Source organism: Neodiprion lecontei, chromosome 5 (genome assembly GCF_021901455.1).
Source record: "Neodiprion lecontei isolate iyNeoLeco1 chromosome 5, iyNeoLeco1.1, whole genome shotgun sequence".
Classification (NCBI taxonomy): domain Eukaryota; kingdom Metazoa; phylum Arthropoda; class Insecta; order Hymenoptera; family Diprionidae; genus Neodiprion; species Neodiprion lecontei.
In genome coordinates this window covers 33,170,518-33,190,175 of record NC_060264.1, presented here as the reverse complement: position 1 = coordinate 33,190,175, position 19,658 = coordinate 33,170,518, and the positions used below count along the sequence as shown (strand labels likewise).

The 19,658-nt window shown below is 37.0% G+C and overlaps 1 protein-coding gene across 7 annotated transcripts in view; it reads right to left on the bottom strand.

The window, feature by feature from the left end:
- The window catches only part of LOC107227599 (latrophilin Cirl), a 141,750-nt gene that overhangs the window by 71,557 nt on the left and 50,535 nt on the right, over window positions 1–19,658 (bottom strand). For all 7 annotated transcript variants that reach the window (XM_046739959.1, XM_046739960.1, XM_046739958.1 and 4 more), the window contains exon 2: window positions 2,673–2,804. In XM_046739959.1, the coding sequence (XP_046595915.1) occupies window positions 2,673–2,781 (109 nt within the window). In that variant the 5' untranslated portion in view covers window positions 2,782–2,804. The remainder of the gene's footprint in view (window positions 1–2,672; window positions 2,805–19,658) is intronic.

Sequence of the window (19,658 nt, the reverse complement as noted above, 5' to 3'; positions counted from 1 at the left end):
CGGTAACAATTGAAGCACATCGTTAAAGAGAACAAATATAATTACACGTAACCAAACATCGTGATTTACCGTGAATTTTGATGAAAATATTTTTCTTCTCGTTATTGGGATAATATCATATTATCTGTAACAACGAAAGAAGAAGAAACGCACACGCGTTGGGAAACAAGAATGGAACAAGAAACAGATTGCAAACTTTGTATTATTTCATTATCGAGGCAGATTCTTCCGGCTCGAATAAAGAACAAAAGGGCGCAAATATTTGGCTTGCATGCGCGTGTCTGTGTGTGTTTGGAAGAGACCGGAAATTACGACCTCTTGAGCAAAGACGTACATACATATACATATATATATATCTATAGTAAGGAAACCTCATATATATATATATATATATACACATACATAAAAAAGAATTAAAAAAAAAGAGGAGAAATATTATCTTTTCTCTTGCATTTTTTTCCCTTGGTTTTTATTTCATCCACTTTTTTTCTTCTCAGGGAGCAAAGTACACAGTTGATTCGAAAACCTCGGCGTGTTTCGGCGGCGTTGGAAACGTACACAACAACGAAGAGGGGAGTATAGAGAAAGAGAAAGAGAAAGAGAGAGAGAGAAAGATAGAGAGGAGGGTAAAAAGAGGGTAAATCCTACCCCTAGAAAAGGTGCGGCAACCCAAACAGTAAATTGTTGGCCACCATGTGTTACCGATGTTACACAAATCTTCCGTAACACACGACCCCAAGCCGCCGCCACTGCTGGTTGCTGCTGGTGCTGCTGATGCTGATGCCACGGTGGTCGTGATGGTGAGATGTTGCCCCCGGAACACATGGACGGAAGTAGATCCACGCTTGGTTTATGCATATACACGTACATATGTAACGGTATATGTATGGTACAAGTGAACCTCCGAGTTTTCGCAACAACCGGGTGCCCGAGGATTTAACCCTCCTCAGGCTTCTCGTCGACGACGAGGGTTTGCGGGGCGAAAGAGGGAGGGAGAGAAGAGCGAAAATATAAAAAAAAGGAATGAAAATAACGGGGGAAGGCGCGGGAAAATATTACAAATATATTTTTAAAAAAGAAGGAAAAAAAAAATAAAAAAACACGGTGTGTCCAAGGGAAACATTTCGCGTAAGTATGCTTTTGTATACTAACAGCCGGTTGCGAATTCACCCGATAATATTTTCAAATAGTTTTTCGTGGCAAAACCATTATACGTGATAGAGTTTGTTTTTTTTTTTTTTTTTATTTATTTATTTATTTTGTACCGATCGTCGAGAGCTCGAAAACTCTTTTAAGATAACTTTCCTCTGTTTGTAAAGAGATTAATCAGCGTCAGCGTATAAGTGTGTCATCGCCAATCCGACTCGGCTTACAAATATCGTAATATCTTCGAAACCTTCGATCTGGTTGTAACGAAATGTATCCTAAATTTTAGCCAGACGTTCTGGCTGTTGAAATGAATAAAAAAAAAAAAAAAAAAAGTTATGAAAATTGATACGTTAGTTCCGGAGTTATAAAGCGAGCGTATATACAACGTCGGAGAAACAGAAGAGACGTTGAGTTTCATATACGTGGAGATGAGATGTTGGAAATATGCGTCAGGGGTTTATTTTTTTATCCAGATGTTACTGGAGGGTGGTAGGTAAAAATTGTGATGCGAGCTGATGTTTTCCACCTTATATACACGTCTATATATGTATGTACGTATTTATCGCCCGAACAGCCATTCGCTTCGATCGCACGCTTTTCCCGAATTCAAATCCTCGCACCTGTTATATGTATATAAATAGTATATAACGGCATATCCATAAGCTTTTATGGATGTACTGGTTGAATTTTTTTTACGAATAAATGATCCGTCGTCCGCTGAAATTTAATGCGCATGCGCTGTAATCGGATAGCATTTGTTTGCCAGGGATACCAACCGTCGTGAACGTAACCTCAAAAGTTTTCACACCTGTGTCGGTGTTGAGCTCAAGTTCCAACGACAACTGTCAAAATTTTTGAGGTTACGTTCACGACGGTTGGTAGCCCTGGCAAACAAATGCTTTCCGATTATAGCGCATGCGCGTTAAATTTCAGCAGACGTGGACCATTCAGTCTGTTGGAACTTCACTCTGTACACCACCCAGCTAACGTAATACTATTATAAGCTATCTTCAAGGGTGTTACAAGATATAATACACACGTTAACGAAAGAATTGTACGATATCGAAACGACAAGTGAAAAAAGAGAATCAGAATGAAGTTAGTAACGTTACTGTAACGATTCATACAGTTAAAGAAAAATCGCTACTTCGCATATTTACGACTGTACGAGAATTAGTAAAACATTACGAACAAAATATACTTTAATTTTACAAAATCCAACTCATGAAAGTCATTTTTTTTTTTTTTTTCTAAATAGCCCAATAATGTTGATTTTTTAACCCGACGTTTCGTTGCTAACTTCAGCCTGATAAAAGGGGGATTCTGTAACGTTACGAAGTTCAGGTCATATTCTATCGCTCTTCTTTTTCTCGCATTACCATCGCGGTAAAATATCGATTGTTTCAGACCTTGTTCGAGAAGAAAAAAATCCATCTATCGCCCTAATTCGAAATCGTCTCTAAAAAAAAGTTGCAAAAAAATACGAAACAGAGTGATTTGAATGTAGGCGGTTATCGACTCACCAGAATTTCTCGCATCAACCGTGTGACTACCGACGAGCAGTTGGAGCAGTAGGAGGAAAAGTATGCAACCTGCAAAAAGGCCTTTCCGCCGAGCCCAACGGCACTCCATCCTGAGGTGTACTTCAGCTATTCCTGAAACACAAAGGACAGAGAATTTTAGTAATTTAGTACATTTTACACACGACTTTTTGCGAGTGGGTCTGAAAAGCGGGAAATCAGAGTAGATCCAGGTAGGTATCATGTATCAAAAAGATTGCTGTATGTTTATTATTACATTTTCAATTCTTATGTTTGTCTGTTTTTTATTTTATTTATTATTTTTTTTTTTTTCGAAGACATTTTTACCTTTCGATTCATCAAATTTTCATTTTTTCTCGTCTACTTGCGAATAACGAGCTCAACGACGTTCGCATAAAAAAAATTTCAGCACTGGGGGAAAATTTCAATGTAAACTGGATGGTGTGACGTCGTTTTAATATCGTTCTGTATGGAAAATATAGAATTTCAATTTTACACCGTCGCTTTTAATACATTCATTTAAATTCGAGGGCTCGGTTATACGCACATGCGTACGTATATATATGTATGGGGCATTCCATAAAATCTAGATCAAGATTTAACATCGATGTCTCGGATTGGCTTTATAATTATATGTATGAAACTAAATGACGAAAAACGCAATTGCAATTTTTTCAGAATTTTTCGACCCGGCGTATCTGAAGTATGATTTAAAAACTTGAAATGTAACGATGTAACGGAATACCTCATATATGTGTATATATATATATATATATGTTCGTATAACATATACTCAAAGTGCAATTAAAAATAATTGGAACCGTCGAGTGAGATAGAAAGTAACTCGCGATTCTCTTCGATATTTATCTCTCTTTTTTAATACCGCAAAAAGTCAAACTGATTGACAGGCTTCGAAAACATCTGTTTCAGTGTCGGATATTAATTTTACTCGTACTATGTTTCAGCCTATTTTTGTTATTCGAACATACCGTAAACAGTTCTATTTCGAGAAAATTTTCCAGCCAATCAAACTAGCGTCATATCGGTGAGGTGAATATATATGCAGTGAAATTTCCCAGAACTTTGTCTAACAGAATTTAAGATACAATCAGTAATTATCACACTCGTCGAAAGTCTTTGGTGAAAGATAACGGAGTTCCAGGATCAAAAGAAGAAAAAAAAAAAAAAGATATCGAGAAGAGGTCGAGAATATTCAAATCGAAACTAAATTAGAACTAGGGTTCCCCGCTAACGATAAATTCTTTATTTGCTGTAGGAAATAATTATTTCAACTCTATTATATGCCGATGCCCTTTGATGTTTCAAAGGTTTATAAGCCGCGTGCCGGACTGAAAATCGATAACACACATATGCTATGAATCATTGATAATATCCCATAATCGTTTATGGGGTATTTAATGAAATTGCTTTTAGACAGCTGGTGTATTTTCTCAATTTTCAACATTATTTTACGGTAATAAATAAAATTACACACCCGTCACGAAATTGAAATTTATTAAATAAATCGATGTATCAAATATTGGAGGGGAACGTGGGACACGACGTACCCCTGAGTCGTTAATTATTTTTTTTTTTTCAGCTTTCGAGCACCGGGTACCAATTGTTTTGATCTATCTCGACCAAATTCACCATTATATTCCCATAATATTACAGCAAAAGAAAAACATCAGAGACACAACGAACCCTCTACAAAAAATCAATAAAACTTTTTTTATTTTTCTATTTTATAAATGACTGCATCCTTTACTACCTGTATTGAATGAATCATCGATTATCTATCAATCTATCAATATGTGTGACCGAAAAATTTATACTTCGAAGTAAATGGCCTTTACCTGAAATATCATTTTTGAAAAACTGTGATAAAAGAAATTCAAACTTTTTTCGTGGTCCGTCGTGCCCCAAGTTCCCCTATTTACATGTAATGAAACCATTCAGTTCTCCCGAAATTACTGACAAGTTATATTTATTTGTTTCTCGGCAACATTTTACGCGATAATTTCGTTGAATTTTCTACATATTATTTACTGAAATTAATAAATCAGTAAAACAAGAAAGCAGAAAAAAGAAGACGAAAGAAAAAACAAAGACACTAACACGAATAATTTCTTCCTCATCATTATTACTGTTATTATAATTATAGTTGTAATTGTAGCTTTGTAGCTTCGTAGCTTTGTTGTTTCGTAGTTTCGTAGTTTCGTAGTTTTGTAGTTTCGTAATTTTGTAGTTTCGTAGTTTCGTAGTTTCATAGTTTCGTGGTTTCGTAGTTTCGTAGTTTCGTAGTTTTGTAGTTTTAATAGTTTTAACAGTTGTAATAGTTTTCGTAGATTCGTAGCTATGTAGTTTTGTAGTTTTGTAGACGTCGTCGTTATTCAATTTTATTCCAGCCTCCTGCGACGAAGACCGAAGGGTGAAAAGGGCGGAAAAGATGGCTATTTTATTTTTCCTCTTGTCGTCGATAATTCCGTTATTTATTTTATTTTTTCAATACGTGCAGTTGGCCGAGCAAATCACCGAACCGAAAAGTCTTTCGCGCCTGCATCCCGCTCGAACGAACACCTCGTTCCTTTCATCTTCTCCATCCCTGCACGCCTCCCCGTGTTCAAAATAGTTACAATATTGTATAAAAAGCAGGAGAGAAAAAAAAAAAAAGGAAACAAATCAAAGAGAACAGGGTCCGAACGTGAAGGAAAAAATAACAACGAGTAAAGTGAAGAGAGAAGAGCGCTGAAAAATTACAAAATAAAAATAAAAGAAACGAGGCTAAAAAAAGTAATATGTACTTTTTTAATAAGAATTGCGTTTTGTTTTTGTTTTTTGCCAGAAAAATGGTTTCACAATAAGCGTATTAGAAAATTACTGTCGCGATTATGTATTTTAAAAGAAAAAAACCACAAAATAAAAATTACTTCAAACGGTATTTTGCGCGCAATAGAAAAATATTTTTGCAATTGAACTAGACAGTATAATCATTTTCTGATTGTAAGTATATTGATGAATAATTTTTAAATTATTGCAATCATAGAAATGTATCGTTTTAAAACTATTGCAAGGATTTCTCAAATTGTAAATCTGGTTGTTTCATTTCTGTTCCTCTTTTTGATTTTTGAGACTTCCAACTAGGCGTGCGAACAACAAATCTGATCAATTTTGTTGAATAGGTAAGAATTTCTACGCGTCAGTTTGGAAGAATAATTGATTTCGATACAAAAAAAAAAAAACACAAGTAAAGTAAATGTAAATATGCGTGCAAAGAAGAATGTTAAAAAAAAAATAATGAGAGCAAATAGGGAGAGAAAAAGAAAACAAAGCCTGACAAAATATCAGCGAATGCAGATATTTTTGTTGGGAAACATTGGGAGAGAAAATCACCACGATCATGATTTTACAATGACGATTATCCAGGAACTAAGATTTCGAATTATGAGTGTGTTTTGTTTTATTACGATTACGCTGAATTTCATATAATTCAAAAATCGTGAATTAACGGTTTTTCCTCAGGACGAATCGTTACGATAACGCAACCAACTTCAACATTCATTATTCTTTCTACGCCTCAAGACTCTGTCTAATATTTTCGTGCGGGTAAAATCGAATAAGTGAAATTTAGTAAAGTGGTGTGTAATCGCGAAGCTTTCGGGCCGCAAGTCGTTTCTACTTCGTAAATAAATTGTGCTACGAAAATGAACGACGAGTAGGAAAATTCGTTCACTACTATATTTTACTCGTACCTTCAACCCTGAACATTCTCCCACCTAGATTCCTTCAACAAACATCGCGACGTGTGCACGTGTATGGAGCATTCCACGCCAAATCAGTAAACGGTTGACCATAATTTTTTTTAATTTTACCAAGTATCTTTTATACCTTTACAACCTCCCTGAAAAGGTTAAAAGAATTTTTAAAAATCTTTTTCAATCTCTCGTCTTTACCCTATGATTTTTTGACGAGGGTAAAGACGAGTGATTGTAAAAATTGGAAAAAATTTTTCCAACCTTTTCAGACTTCGTACTAAAACGTAGAAAATGTCACAGTGAACCGTTTATCGAGTTGGCGTGGAAATCCCCATATATATATACGAAAATACGAAAGGGATGAATGAATAATAGTAAAATCTATACGTTCCAGGCTTTTTGTGCGGAGAAATCGTGGGTCGTTAAATTAGGTGCAAACCAACCCCCAGAACAGTGGAATATTACAGGCACAACATTACGGATGAATTATTTATGCATGAAGCGTAGAGACATAAGTAGAGGGAAAAAAAAAAAAAGTTTCTGTTACATGTATACCTGTACACTTATGGCATGAAATATTGAGAAAAAACTGAATCGGAGATGAGGTGATGTGGCGATAAAAAAAGACGACAATCGACGCAACCGCGAATTGTTTTTACACCGAGCTACGAACCGTCACGCTCCGTAAGTTCCCGTTTTTAGGGCTCCGCAACTGTGGTCTCCGAAAACGTCGAGTTTTCAGCGTTCCGAGTAAAAAAAGGTGTAAGCTTTCCTCAGGTTGTGAGCTTTCAACGAACTTGCGAAAAAGTGTAGCGTGCAGTTTCACGGAAAACCCTTTCACCATGGGTTTCAAACATTTTTAGTATTATTATCTCTTTGACTCGTATGTGCTTAAATAGGTAGTCAGAGCAGAGAAGAAATACGAGATGATATGCACGTGGGATTTTGATGTACGTCAAGCGGGCGTTGCAACTATCTATCTATCTATCTATCTTTCTATCTATCTATCTATCTGACAATTAAAATTCACTACGGAAACACGCGAATGTCAGAAAGCCGTGTGGCTAAAGCAAACGAAACTATTGATTCGCCCTCCACAGGGTGACGGTACTACCTTTCGTTATACCCTGTGACCAAATTTGACCAAGTATGTACAGAGTATTCCATGCAAATCCAACCAACGTCTGACCCTGACCATTTTTCATTTCATTTCAAAATCTTTTTTGCAATTTTTCCAACTCTGAAACGGTACGCTGAATTCTTTTACATTTTTTTTTATTCAACTGTTTAATTATTTGTAAATATTGAGAATGATTTTGAAAAGGACCTTTCTTTGAAAAACTCAAAAATTGGTCAAAAACTATATCTTCTTTTTCAAACATTTACATACCGGGCCCATGATGGACCAATTTTGTTTCTGTATTGTTTTTGTTTTTTTTCTTTTTTTACTCCCGAAAAATTCTTCAAACTTCTATTTTTCACTCAACACATTTCGAGACCAGTTTCATTATAGAATTGAACATGTTTTTTATTAACTTCATATTGAAACCGGTCTAGTTTTGAGTATTTTTTGGAAATTTTCAAACCATTCATACAATATTTGAGTTGATCAACAAAACTGTAAGTGCTGAAGAAAGGAAAAAAAAAAAATTCGCCCATCATGGGCTCAGTCTTGAAATGTTTGGAAAAGAAAATACAGTTTTTTCAGAATATAAAAAGAAATTCCTTTTCAAAATCATTCTCAATATTTGCAAATGATTAACCAGTTGAGTATAAAAATCTAAAAAATTTCAGGGTTGAGATAATTGCAGAAAAAATTTGGAATAAAATCAAAAATTGTGTGTGTCAGTGTGAATTCCCCATATATATAGCTGTATGTGTACCAGATCCCACAACATCTGCTCTCACGGAGCATCCCACGGGAAATAATAAAATTCCACACGTTCGAGTAAGTAAATGAAGTGAGTTTAGAGAGGCGGTTGTCGGTATAAGTGAGTAAACAGCCGAGGAGCTGGCGAGTTTACTATACGTGCGTACGTAGAGCTTGACGAAGAAGCAAAATTACCACAAGCGGCAGTGACCGGTTCTTAGGGAGACGTATGTATGTTAAACCATTAATTACAACTCATTAAGGAAAGTAACTACTACCAGAAGCATCTGTCTTTGACGGTATTCCCGATGCCGCGCACGCTCAAGCATAGCGTGAATCATTCTTTTAATCATTTCATTAGTAAAGATCAACGACAAACTGTCGACAAGAGTAAATAAAGGAGTGAAGAGAATTAGGGATAAATAACAAACGAACAATCGATGTGCTGCGTATTTTTTATCGTCACCGATTTAAAGTTAAAGTAAAACCGTCGACAGCAAAAAGAATATTTTTTTTTTTTTTATTTTTTATTTTTCACTAGAGAAGCAATAAATTTATCCCAATAAAGAATTTTCTGTAACGAAACGCGTTCGGTGGGGGAAAAAAAAAAAAAAACAAGGTCAAAGTTAGTAACCTAATCGTCACAAAAGATTGGACAAAAAAAAAAAAAACGAAAAAAAAATAGTGAGAGATAATTATTTTATTATTTATTTCGATTTCCGCAACTTCATTTTTTGTGCAACAAACATATTATTTATAGGTGATTTTAATCAACAATTGTCACCGAATGCACTATACGCATAGTTAACCACGCGACATCGCCGGTTGGACTAATTAAAATTCCAACTATAAAGTAAGAAGAAAGTAGATTGTAATATTGAAGAATGGTGTATAATAAAGGAGGGTTGATGAATTAATGAGGGGTGGTCAGGGGTTCGGAAAATGTCAGGTCAAAGGGGTTGAAGAAGAAGGGCGGTTTTCGTATCTAATGGGTAATTCGCGGTTGCAAAGATCGATCAAAATCCTTTTTATCTCTTTCTCTCTCTCTCTCTCTTTCTCTGTCGTATAGAAAGATAAAAAACATGACGATATTTGTGTGAAAATAGAGGCTCCTTTTCGTACTTCTTTTCCACTTCTCTTTCTTCTTCTTCCTCTTCTTCTTTTATTTGCAACGACTGCACCGAAGAAATACCTTAAGCCCCACGTTCCAAGAGGAAGGAAGTGAAACGCGGATAAGGTGGGAAAGTGAAAGGCATTTTTTAATTATTTTACAAATATTTTTTGATGAAAATTCCTCCTTTACGACGAAGAGTCGGGGGTGAGAGCAGAATTTCCGGACTCTTACTCTGATCAGCTATAGTCGCTCGTTTAAAATATTGTTGTATAATATACCTACATCAGCCTATACGCGAGGTGATAAATGAAAAATTAATTAATTGATTAATTGATCCCACATTTTAAGCTTTTTCGAACAAAAGGGTGTATAAGTGTAGAAAATGTAGGTATAATGTACGCGAAATTCATACGATATTTCAATACCTCGGTTTCATATATTTGGATTGATTTCGATGAAACGACGTAATTGAAAAAAAAAAAAAAAAACAAACACCAAAACTCTTTACCAGTTTGGAATGTGTTTGAGAGACAAAAAAAAAAAAAAATACTCTACACTTGCAAAAATTAAATTTCAACAAATATTTCACGCAAGATTTTTGCAATAATAATTGAAAAAGTACTGAAACGATCAAAGCCAAAATTTAATCAGTTCCAAGTTTGGAAAAGCCACGTCGATTAAAACCAAAATCATTGAAAACCGATAACTCGTTCTCGAGATATCGCCGGGCAAAAAAATTGATCACAGACGTCCATTTAAAAATGATATAAGATGATTCTCTAAATTTAAAAACGTGGAGATCTATTGAAAACTCAACTTTTTATGTTCGGGGTGATTACAATAACTTCCTTTTTATCTCTATGAAAACAGAGAGACTGAAAGTTGAAACAATAAAAAAAAAAAAACACACTAAACACGCTATAATACCATTAGACTTATTTGCAAACATGAAACCATTTATAATCTGTAAAATTGTACAGCTAAATAGAATACTTCCAGACGGTATTAAATTTCGACGCTGTCGACGTTTTTTTTTCTCTTTTCTTTTGTGTTTTTTTCTTTTGTCGTTTCTACTTTCCTCCAGACGAGAATTGTGATTAAATTTGCAACGCGTTATACGTATAATCTCGTGCCCATGACTATTTTAATAAGGTAAATCAAAGAGGAATGGGTTTTGTTCACGGGAGAAACGAGACAGGTAAATAGGTTCAAGTACGCCTATGGTAAAACAGGGAGCGAGATCGCGACGCGAAGGGCGCTCAGTCGGTGTGATAGAGCAGAGCTACTGACTAGGTGAACTCCGTCAGCAGCAGCAGCGGACCCAGTCAGCGTCGAGGTGCGGACACGTCACGATTCGATGATTAATACGACGGTGGCATGCGAACCGAAAGTATAAAGGTGTCCGCAATGTTCCCTCTTTCCTCCCTCTCGGCCTCCCTTCAGGGACGCTGCTTAACGATGGGAAGTGAGTTACACCGTAGTTTGAGTAGCTTTTAGAACTTGAAGCTTTGAAGGTTATTATTGCACATGTGTACCCAACTTTTGCCTGTCACTTCGTGGGCATGTGAGGCACGATGTTGTACGAATTGTAAACATGGACGTGCAGATATGTGGAATGGGAAAATTTTACCGCCACCTTTTCCTTGGAAGAATAGTTAAGAGTCAGACGGTTGGAGTAGAAGTTAAATAAAATTGAAGAAATTCGAAAGAAAAGAAAATAGCGAGATTAATCTAATTGTTGAAGTCGACTAAAATTGAGGAAAAACTACACGATGTTGAGGATAACTGTAAGTTGAATGAAATTACAAGTTTCGCAAAGTTGAGTAAAACTACAAGATGACCAAAATTGCGAAGTTGAGTTAGAATGACAATGGTCGAGCATTTTTAGTGGGAATTGGTTTGGCAATTTTTTATAAATTTCACCAATGGCTACAAGAAGTTTGAACAAAATTCCGAAACCCTTTTGGGTTGGGTAAGAACATCATGCTAAAAATGATCAAAATCGAATGGGGCTCAGGTACATGGGTTGCTAATTCGACATGGAATGTTTATCTCCGGTGGTATATTTATAACTATAAGTCAGTGAATTTTTACTAACTCAAATTTACAGAGTTAAATACCTGTAGAAAATTGCGAGAAAAACAGTTTACGATAATCGTACAACCGTAAACGACAAAGAAAAGATATGAGAGACTAATTGAGGTACATACGACAAGGAGGAGAAGAAGGTGGAGGTGGAGGAGCTTTGTCCTGGGTACACAGTCACACGTGTCGAAGAGTGTATACTTAGGGAAGACAAGACCATAAACTGTATAAATAAATGCATAAAAGATTGGTAAAACCATCGAGAAAAGCAGGCAGGCAGGCAGGCAGCCACTCAGACAGGCGCTTATTGACCCGCATATAGTGAAAAGGTGCGGGCAAACGGCATAATCCGGATGGATAATCGGCTTAGCGTTGGTTCTCTCCGCCCTCCTCGTCATGGTTCCACGTTCCACCTCCAAATTGTTGTGCGGCATGCAACAAAATGATGGAAGATGCAACAAACGCAAATGTCGAAGCTCTTCTTCTTCTTCTTCGTCTTCGTCATCGTCGTCGGCAAACAAAGGCCACGAGTATAGATGGATTTCACCCGATAGCTGTTAAACGGAAAAACGTCACGGGGAGAGAGAGAGAGAGAGAGAGAAAGAGGAAGAGGAAAGAGCTCAGGTAGTTTTTCAGGTAGTTAGCATCGGTAGCCGATGTGCTTTGGGGTCTCTTACTTACACTGCACTGCAGAAGAAAGGAGCGTGACGACGTGGTACATTAGCTCAGGGGGTTTCATGGGGGTATATATTTGCTGCCTGCCTACCTACTGCGGAAAATGGAAACGTATACACACGTCAATTTATTGTGTGCAACACCCCGAGTAGATGCACCGACAGAGATGACGGATGGGGCGGGTCCCATTCGTTGTGCAAATACAAATACAAATACAAAAATGAAAATGGCAAACACTTTGAAACGCTCGCAACTACACACACACACACAGAGACACCGACACTATTGGAGAATACTCTCTTCCTCCTCCACCTCCTCCTCCTCCTGCTTCTTCTTCTTCTTCTCTCTAAAGATGCTGATAGGTGTGACTGCACATTACAGAAGTTGGAACGTTATAATACCCGTAACGTATATATCACATGTACCAAAGCCTTGTTCACCGAAAACTAGGTATAATGTCAAAGATTTATGACAGCGAACATTTCTGTGTTTACCTTCCGTATCAACGAATATTCTCAAGGTGGTACCAGTAGTAGGTAGGTAGGTAGGTACTGTCCACACTTTGGAATCCAACGAAAACTTGCTTTCCTATTTATTTACGTACATATGTTGCACAAGTCTTGAAAAACTAAACCGGATTACAGACGCTACAGTTCGCATTCATGTTGAATGTTAAGCAGAGGATTGATTACTTCATTCGATATAAGAAAATATAACCTGACTTCGTTACTAACTAAATTCTTCAATTGCATCATACAAATTTTTATCTACCGAGAGTTTCCAAACTTCGATTAACTTGGAATTGGTTTTCAATTTTGGATTTCATTTTTCTTTTTTTGATCCTTCTTAACGATGACATTTTTTGCAATTTTATGTTTAACATCGGAAATTTCAACAACTACTCTTTGATTTTCTACATAATCACGTGAAGTAAAAACCTAGTAAAACGTAGACTCGGTGACTGATACATGCTTAAATTCTTATTTGGACACATTAAACATCTGTCGTAGAACTTTCGTCACGATGATGATCGTCATCAGTCGAACGGTTCGCGTTCCATGGATATATACATATAACAAGACTGTAACACGCGGACAGAGTGATAAATGTCAAGTGAGCCAAGGATGGTCCCTATACAATCTATCCATCTCTAAACATGTGTATGCATACGTATCTTCGTACATACGTAACGTACATGTACGTACATATGTACCCATAACATATACTGCAGCCGGAATGCTTCCTGTGGGAAAAAGCGACCGCAGAGCTAATTGGATGAAGTCATTCCGAGTTTAATAGTTATCCGTCTGACCAAGTAGAGGGAAACAGAGAGATAGAAGCATAGGCGGAGAAAAAGAGATGATCACGTGATGTCGAATTAGGGAGAAAAGCTGACACCTTGCTCGTCTCTGACATCGGCGCATATGGTGTAAAAAAACGCAATTCCAAAACACGAGCATAGTCCAGGTGCATTGAAATTCTTGAAAGTTTCAAGCTCCAACAATTGGCGTCATCCTTTTCATCTCCCTATTATTTAACAATAGCTAGCGACTTGATATCAATCCAAAATTGATAAGGTATTTTTATTTAAACACGTAGCTGAGACAATCTAAAAATTATCAGAAACATGTGAACATACACCTCCTATCATCACCGTGACGGAAAGTCGACAAACAAGTGGTTAGTGTTTAAGGAATGGCCTCTTATACAACTGGCGGAGGATGATGATGCACTGCAGCAAAAGGCTCGGTGATCTTAAGGCCTCGCTCACCATCTCTCTCTCTCTCTCTCTCTCTCTTTATCTATCTCTCTCTAGGTTTAACTAGACGCTTCCTTATTTTCCCAATGATAAAATAAACATAAATTATGTACCAGAGAGAAAGAGAGAGAGAAAGAGCAGGGACGTAAGGAACGGTTGTTGCTGCTGTGTTATTAACACTGGTGCATGTCAGAAGCGTTCTCTCTATCTACTCGATGCTGTCAATTATAAGTCGAGAGAGGATTGTGCGATCAAATCGTACCGCGAGTCTGCGGTACTGCAGTTTTGTTATAACTACGTTATTAAGGTGAGCGTACCAGTTATTGACACGTTTAGACCCAGTTATTGGCTCTCTCATTTTACAAAATTATAAATCTATGGCACAAATTGTGAATTATTCGATGACCAAAACCAATTGCTGGATATTTAGACACTACGAATAAATTTTTTGGTAATTTTGGAACTAAGGATAAAACAGATACACAACCAAAAAAGAATCAATAACTGGTACACTTACCTTCGGTAAAAGATATTGAGAAGAATGAGCAAAGAAGTTGTAACTCGAAGGGAAGAAATAAAATCAGAAATTTCATCGAAATTGCGTGTCGTATAGACGCGTGTGTGTCCAAGTATCATAAAAGGTTCAATCTGTCGGTAAACGTATGTATATATTGTATATGCCAAAGGGTTATAGTCATGTTTCAGGGTCGCGTAAACGAGCGGGCCAATTTGAAGGGGTGGCAAAAGCAAAGGCATGCAAAGGGTAGACGGCTCGGAAGGCTGAAGCAACGTCGAAGAGCTCTTCGCGGCACCGTCAGGTACGAAACGGCACGGTGCGTCACGAGGCGCCTTATCACGACGTCAAGTCGACGACGACAAGGAAAGAAGGAATTGGAAAGGTGGATGAACGACTGGAACGAGCCTATAGAGCCTGAGGCCTTCACCCTTCCGGTAGAAACAAACCTACCCTAGGTTACAAATGCATAGGGTATGGTGATTCATGATGCATCTCATGATATTTCGACCTATCAAGATCTCGTAATGAAGGAATAGGTCATTATAATGGGCGGGGGTACAACTTGGACGGTCTATAATCTTATCACCGGATTGGAAACGTGGTCATTCGCAACTTACATGCGCCATGCCACCATTTTGCTATCAATTTCAATGAAAAAATTCCAAAATGGTCTTCAAACTATAGATAATAAAGCCTTTAAACTGAAATTACTCCAAGTGTTTTCAATTTCTTAAAAAAAAAAAAAAAAATTGAGCTGAGGTTCATCGTACCATGCCCACTAGTCTTCAATCATCCTCTGAAAACTGATCGAAACGTCGTGTAGGTACATGACGAAAAAACTGTTTAACATCGATTCTGAGAGCCGATTTGATCAGTGAAATGAATTGGAATCGTACCAAATCACGTGATTGGTAACTTGACATCAAGTAGACTCGAATCACTGGCCGTTATACCAACTCGTACATCATTGAAATCTTCCGGAACCAGTTGAAACGGGCTCGAGTCTCGTCAAATCAATTTTCTGTACAAAAGAAATTCAAGATACCTCAAACGGTGACAGTTTTAATAATGATACCGTGACTGGTGTCCTAGTCCGTTATGGACAGTTATTCGAATACATTGACCAATCGAAGAGAGAGTTGGCTGGTTTCATCCAAGAAGAGTTTTCATTCTTACCAAATAATACAGATTACAGTATTACTAACCGCGGTCGGTTTTCTTTTCCAACCGCAACGCTGCAAACACATCGATTAATTTCTCCCTCTCTTGTCAATCATAACAGAACATCGAACATCCAGGTCAAGCGTTAATTTGTCCCCGTTCCCACTGGTCTCTGAATCTTTTGAACTAATACTCTCAAGAACTTTTCGCGAGAATATAACAGTCTTATCTCACGTACCGGGATGAAGAATCTATATTAATATCCTCTGGGGAACTTTACAGTCGTATCCGAATGACCCTGCGAATTTTAGTCTATAATGTATGTATGAGGTTTCGCGGTACGTGGTAAGTAGAGCGGAGAAAAGCGTCTCTGCATCTAAAACCCGGAGAGAAACCAAGAAAACTGGGAAGCACTAGCGACCGAAGTCGTCCCCTGGGAAAATACGGGAAGGAAGAGGGAATGGTACGTGAAGTCGGTAGTCAGGAATCGGGACTCCTTGTATACCCGTTATCGCCGTTTTCTCACGCGCAAGATTTCAGAAGAACCATTCCAGGAAGCTGAAGACGAAGAAGACGAAGAAGAAGGAGGAGGAGGTCCTCCTTTCGTCACTTCTACTAGTGATTTTCACGTTTCGGTAAAGAGAGGCTGGATGGTTGGGTAACTAGATAATAAGTAGGAACAAGTCCACGCATAGAGACGTGTACACATTAAGGTGGTGCCCTAAACGTTCACTTATACAGGGTGTCAAAATTTAAAACACATTTCGTTTTCAGTGGAGCTAATGGTTCAATTATTGGAAAATGTGTCCTACAAAAGTTGTATGGTTCAGAGAGGGTGAAACATGAAGAATTTTTTTCGTGCGGTCGAGCATCATAACTGGTGATGCTGTGAAGGTTGAACCAGTTTAAAAAAAAATCGAATCATGCATTTTTGTTTATAGATTGGGGCTGTTGAGCCCTTTTTCGTGTTTGGAATACGTAGACTGCGTCACACTTCAATAGAATCGCATAACGGTTAAGCACAGAGTGAAATTCACCCCATCTCGAAAAAAAGTGACGATACATGTTCTGCTTCAAAAATGAGTTCCAAACATCCAACAAAAAATATCTAGGTATTGTTTAAGGATCGCAGAAAAAGTTGTTTCAGTTTTGCTGACCAAATTTTATTGTTTAAATATTGTAAAACGTCGACAAAGTTAACGTACTAAAATGGACTCTACGAGGAGAGTCATGATGTAAGAAAACAAGGTGTGTACCAGTACCGAAGACCGATTTTCGCTCAGTCTGCGTATGTCCAAGATGACGTCACAGAAATCACGTAACTAGGTTAGGTACTTGAGGTTACTTATTTATTTCCGTACATTCTGTTTGCTGAAAATGCCAGTTTCTGCGGTCAAAAGTTGAAGAAGTAACGATATAAAAACACTAAAGAACAAAATATCAAGCCTATTACATGACTTCACCTTGGATATGTTTTGTGATTGGTTCAACTGATTCGCACGAGCATTGTTTAACCTTGTTTCCTGACATCACGTGCTGATTTTGAAAAATATTTGAGGTTATATTCACCCCAATCGACCAATTAGAGTAAAGTTTGATTGAAAAAGATTTTTCGATTACATTCTTTACCCAAAAGAGCTAACAATGAGAGACAAGCCTGTAGTAGGATAGCAAATTGGCGTTGAAGCAGAAAAAAAACGAGATTGTTGAGCTGCATTATAATTTTATCGAGTTTAATTTATACGAATATGTTTTTCGAATTTATGAAAATCTTGATCAAAAACCATGCAAAGTACGATACTCGATGTCTTTTACCTTCATCCTATCCTCTACCTCTCTTTCCAATTCGGTTCCCAATACAATGGAGTGGACGAGTATAGAAAAAATTCCGAGTAAAATGAGAAGAAATGAATGAAGAAAACGGGTGATGAGAAGAGGAGATGATGAAACCGGCTTCTACTTTGCTCTCGTCTACTATTTCGTTCCCCCAACGCCACACGATCTCTGGATTATAGAGATCCTCGGTTATGGGTTCTGCGATTCTGGGCGCTGGAGAGGCGTGCGAGCGACGCGTAGGTTGATTCATAGCGCCAACTACTACCCTAAAAAACTATTATTCTCTTCCGTCTTTCTCTCTCTCTCTCCCTCTATATATTCCTCCGTCCTTCTTCCTTACTGTTTTTTGTTACCGGTCTCTTTATAGTCGTCTCAGCGGTATTTGGACGTTCTTTTACATCGTTCGTTCCATTCGTTCAGGCAAACCTGTCTCTCGCCAGGTTATTTCTTCTCCCTCCTCTATTCGCCACCGTCTGTCGTGTATTTCTATCGCTCGATGTTTAATTTCACGTTTTTTGTTTTTAGTTTTTTTTTGGTTTTTGACTCACCGATCAGGCAGTAAACACGAAAATATTGATGGATAATATAAAAATCACAATGCAGCAATTTTTTTATTCATCAGTTTCTTTCTTATTTTCACATGCGGCAAGAATTTAGGTACAACCGATTATTTAATATTGTTAATAAAAATTGCCGAGTAATGATGGTATAATTATAATAAGAATAGTAACAATCAAGGAGTTAAACCGCAATCGGCAGTGTCGACTTTCCTTTCAGCGAAGCATGGCAGTAAAATTACAGTGTCGTTATCAAATCGTCACGCTCGTATACATATAAACGCGTGTGTGTATATGTATAGCGATGGCCATATCTTATCCTTATGTTAATAACACTTTGCGTAGTCTGAATTCCGTTCTTTTTATCAACTTTTTCTCATCCGCATCGAAAAAACTTTTAAGAGGAAAAAAAAAAAAAAAAAAAGCAAAAACTGCCCCCGCATCAAAAATAGACTGTAATAAAAAAAACTTGGAAAGTAATAAAATTTTATAGGCGGGTGTAACGCTTGCAAAAATATAATTTCCGGTATTATTGCTGTGTATGAATATATCTATATATATAATATGCCTGCTGAACGGCAGGTATACGGATTGAAATACAGCGGCAGTAAAAGAGGTGCGTGGTACTGGTTGTGCAATTGAAAAGGGAATAGGAAAAATAGGTAATAAAAAAAAAGAGAAATAAAAAAATAGAGAAAAACGAAGTATAAAAAGTCCCGGAAACGTTTAATAGCTTCTCTGAAGGAATCAGGTATTATTTCGGGCCTTAAATGGCGGATCGTGTATTGTGTTACATATTTTATTACATGTATAGTACATCGTTGCAGTTATAGGGTTTAAATATATATATATATATATATAATATGCGTGTCTGCAGTGATATTAAATATATGTATAATGTATACATGGTGTATACACTATACAGTATACATGTATAAAATAGATTTAACCTCTAGACGGCCGGTAACACCACTATAGTGGTGTTGCCATGATTCGAACATATCCGGGGAACATTGGGGGATGATTATATGGAAGTATCCCACCAAAGTAGGCATGTATCAACGAAAAAAATCCCGGCCGCCAGCAGGTTAAAGGAGCTGTGCGAAATGATATATAATATACATGGTATGCGGAAAACGTAGGTCGTGTCATAAAGAGAAAAAAAAAAAAAGGAAAAAGAATTATGTGAAATAAAGAATGACTGGCTGGCAAAAGAATATTTTATACACAAGAAAGATAGCAGTGGAATAAAACCGAGGTAGACACAAAGGGTCTCCTCCTGGGCGCATAAAAAATAGCGTTATAAAATTGAAAAAAGAAAAAAAAGACATTCGTTGTATATAGATACATGAATTTTCGCTTGAATATAATATAGACGTAATATTAAGTATATGATATATATATATGTATATATAATATATAAGAATAGCATAAATTGTATGATAAGGCGAAATAGCACGCGAATAAAAATTCTTTTTCAAAACTTTTCATCGCAATAATATCGTCGTGTGATTTCAGTGACGTTTAAATGTCAATTAAAACGCGATAGCAATTTCCGAGTATAATTATTCTGGTACGATCATAAAGAATGAAATTTTTCTCAATTCATCAGGACACGATGATCGAGTCTTGAATAGAT